Source organism: Thalia democratica, chromosome 2, assembly GCF_965202585.1.
Source record: "Thalia democratica chromosome 2, ktThaDemo2.hap1.1, whole genome shotgun sequence".
NCBI lineage: Eukaryota > Metazoa > Chordata > Thaliacea > Salpida > Salpidae > Thalia > Thalia democratica.
Genome location: NC_139166.1, coordinates 57,077,504 through 57,081,724, shown reverse-complemented (window position 1 = coordinate 57,081,724; position 4,221 = coordinate 57,077,504). Strand labels below are relative to the sequence as shown.

The following is a 4,221-nucleotide window of genomic DNA, read 5'->3' as shown; positions in this document are numbered from 1 at the left end:
GTTTTTTAGTAACATTTACTCAGTTTGTTTCTTTTTGTATTACAATAAAACAACCGTATGAAAAATAATTCTAAAACAAATTAATTTAAACCTTAAAAAGTATATTAGCCGCTGTAAAAAAACATAATAACTGATGTAGTTATTTTTGTAAACTTCTTATGGTACAGAAAACTAGGTTATTAACATTTATCTTGTTTGAAAAACGCTTAGATCAAGTTATTAAATTAGTATTGTTTTTGGAGATTTTTCTCTTTACATATTGGTTTATGATTTCAATTAACTGCCAGTAGTGGTTCAACCGAAAATTGTTTAAAACAACAAAATGCTTTAATTTAGAACTACATTTAAATGTATTCGGGTATGTAATTATTTAATAACTATAGGTATTAAAACGAATAATCTCCAGAAAAAAGTAGCACTAAGTTTGCTATTTTTACAGTTAAACTTTCTTACTTAGTGAAACCGATAATTGTTGTTTTCATTTACAATTTAACACAATAGATTAAATAATATTTGTAACTGTTGTTATAGAATAGTTTCGGCTTAAAATATCAAATCAAGCATTTATTTGATAACTTAGTTTAAAAACATTTTTTTTAAAATAAATTAGAACATTGAAAACTAAATTAAGTAAAAAGAATTATAAATTATAATAAATTAATTCTACAATAACATTATTATATAGTTTACGTAGTATCAAGAAAAGCGTATTTGTCGTTACGAAAATTGCTAATTTTAGTTTAAAATTTGTTAAAACTTTAACCAAACATGTTTTCTATAACAATTGTCTCTAAATAAAGAGTTATAATATATTAGAGTTAAGTTTTTAGACTAATATGTATTTCATTGAGTAATCCCAAAATTAATCCTTATAGCTTTATGCTAAAAGCATTATTTAAAGTCTTAAATTTGAGACACGTAGATTTTATAAAAAACGTACAAACACAATTTAACTCAACAAATTTAAGTTTATTACGACATATAAACAAATATGAACTTATTAAGTGAATTAAAATCCATCTTTATATAAAAAAAAAAACTCATATTATTTTAATTTAAACTGGACCACCTTTAGTATGTTATAATTAAATGCTTATAGCTGCATAAAAAAAAGGTCTACAAATGAAAGTAACTGAATACCAATCAAAAAAAAATTTGGTAACGGTTATTCAATAAACTGTCTAAACCGATCAGTTTTAACAGCGTAGATGGTAAAATTTTAGACCGACAGATTCAGTTAAAATGTGATGATCCTCAAAATTATTAACAAAAGAACTAAATATTTATTATAAAGAAAAAAATACATTTAGAGCAGTTAATAAACTTAACAAGTACTTGTGACAAAGTACCGCGTTGCTTCTGCTATCTACGGAATGCTAATTTGAGATCATCTGAATCATAGATTTCAGCAAATCAACTTGGGAATTTTAGTAAAATAAGTTACGTGATCCGTTGTTTGAATACAAGATTGTTTTGACCATTCTTCTGATTCTACATCGTAACAATAAACTGTAGAATATTCGAGAAAAAATACAACTATTTTGTTTCCCAACGGTATAACTTGTTTTGGCCAGAAACCACGATAATTAATAGCTACAAACTTTTTACAGGATGAGTCATAAACTTCAAAAGTTTTTTCATACCCTCCCAAAGCAAAAAGTTTTTTCTTTAAAGCAACTAAAAATTTAGCTGGTTTTATCGTGTTGGACATGTGTGACCATTCATCAGCTATGTGGTCATACGCTTCGACAGTTTTCAAACTACGTTGATTAAATCCACCAGTAACAACTATTCTTTCTTCAAATACTGTGCAAGCTGGGCTTGATCTTGCTTCTTTCATGCTCGCTACATCTCCCCATGTGTAGTTGTTTATGTCAAAGTAAACACAAGTTGCTGTTGGTTCATCTAGTATTCTGCCTCCAACGAAGTATATTTTATCAATAAAACCACAGGAGTTATAGCACTTACGATCATCAAACATATCTCCTACAAATTCAAGGGAGTCAGTAGCAATTGAATACTTTTCAATCTTTTTAAAGTTTCTTCCTTCATTATGTAGACAATCTAACAAGTACACATTTCCTTTTAAGAAAATCGTTGGTGAGTTATCATATGAAAACCTGCGATTTTCATCCAGTGAACGAACTTTTCTGCATCTTATTAAATTTCTACCATCCAGTTTTCTTACAAAACTTGAATTTATATCAAAATCATCATCAACAGAACAAATAAAGTCACCGCAGTATAAAATATCAAAATTATTTTGGTTGCAATACCTTGTACAAGTATTCACAGTTTTTAACTTGTAACTTTGCTCGTTTTCAAAATTCAACTCTTTTTGTTTTAAGACTTCAGTAATTGCTGCACGACATTCTTCAATCTTTACAAATGTCGAATCCTGTTGTAAGATATGATTTATAGCAATTTTAGACAGCAGATGGATTCGGACGGACATTAAAAGATCTTTGGCGTTTTTGCTTCTTTCACTAAACTTGTAGCTTATCCAAGCTTCTGCAGCTTGGAACACTTCAAATTCTGAAGTGATGTGCAAACCAGAGCTAAACAGGACTTTCTTGACTAATTCAATGTCTAGCTCTAAAAAGTTGTTAGTTTCAGCAACTGTAGTAAACCAACAATGAATGTAATCCTTTGTTCCTTTTGAAAGATTTTTCAAATTGAAAAGTTTAGCTAATTTATAATAGGTAGCAACATTTTGAGGTGTTGTTTTGTTCTTTATGTATTTACAAATTTTAAGTTCAAAATCTCTTTCAAGTCTTAACTGGTTCAACTTCAAGCCTACAACCAGTCTGTTGATCTCTTTTGGAAAGTTATCTAAAAAGTAAAAGTAATTTATTTGTTTATGGTTTAACTTTTTTAGTACTAAAACAAAAATAAAAAAACTAATATTATACGTATGACGGTTTTTTAGGATTAACCTGTTTCAAACCAAAAAACACAAAGCTAATTAATCTTTTAAAACAGCAAAATACTGATTATTACATGCTGATTTTAAATTTGAAAATTACTTATAGTTAAAATCTATAGAAACTAATTCAAACTAAATAAAAAAGTTACCATTTTTAACGTCCTGGTTAAATTCTATCAAATCTTCATTTTTAAATACTTTTGAAACTCCTTTTTGACAAAATTTGGTAAAACCATTACAACCCACATTTGTCTCATCAAAATTATTTAACCTTTCTGAAAGACCTTTTACTTTACTATGATTTTTAAAAGATTCATTCGATGAAAATACTTTTGAAATTATATTACCCATAACTTTTATACTGAAATATAAAACAATAGTTTGCTAAATAATTGAGCTTTGTAACTTAAAATAAAAACTTTATAGGTATATGTAATTATTTTATTGTATTTTATATCAAATAGTTTTTGTTTATAAGTATAACTATTTGAAGTTACCTTGAAAACTTTAGACTAGGACTTAGGTTATTTACATTAAAATAAACACTTAGTTGTGATGGATTTTTTATATAACAAGTATAAGCTACAAATTATTGTTGATTACGATGATAGCCTCATTTATGGAGAAATAGTGACTCTGAGTCTTAAAATTAACAAACAAAGATTAAGTAAACTTTGTAAAACGGTGAGATTTAGTTTAGCTAACTTTTTATATAAAAACTAAAATAACATAGTAAATGTTATTAATTTTACATTAGCAAACTCTAAAAGAATTCTACTTTAACAAAACTGTTTTGATAATCTGAGGATCTTGCTTAAATATTTTAAACAAGTAAAACATTGTTTTGACAATAAAGTTTTAAAATTTGAATTGATAGGACTAATTATCTATCGAGAAATGTTAAAGATATAATATTACAAAGCAGCCTAACTTAAGCTGCGTTTAAATGAAAAATATAACAAAAATTTATTCAAATATCAATTATTTTTATTATAATAATATAGTGTTATTTTTATTATATAACTTATTAGAGAAAATTAATTTATTAAAACTTAAAAGGTCTTTTTCATTTAAACATTTATAGATTAAAACTAATAACCTGTTTCAGTATATAAGAATTAAACGTTGTAATTCTAAGTATCTCTAATTAGTCATGGAAAATTAAGTTTAATAACTTTGAAATAACTATAATAATTACTTCCTCAAATTTAAAATGAATACATTTTTAAAAACATAATAGTTGCATTGTTTAAATATTTTTAGTACAACTTTCAAGTCGTTATTCTTAATTTTTA

The 4,221-nt window shown here is 25.8% G+C and overlaps 1 protein-coding gene across 1 annotated transcript; it reads right to left on the bottom strand.

Annotated features, from left to right (window-relative positions):
• Positions 1–1,405: 1,405 nt before the first annotated feature.
• LOC145828772 (kelch-like protein 38) lies at positions 1,406–3,277 on the bottom strand. The gene is made up of 2 exons (XM_082936522.1): positions 3,274–3,277; positions 1,406–2,832 (listed from the first exon to the last, which is right to left on the bottom strand). Exons 1-2 carry the CDS (start codon positions 3,275–3,277, stop codon positions 1,406–1,408), a joined length of 1,431 nt encoding a protein of 476 aa, XP_082792648.1.
• Positions 3,278–4,221: the final 944 nt, after the last annotated feature.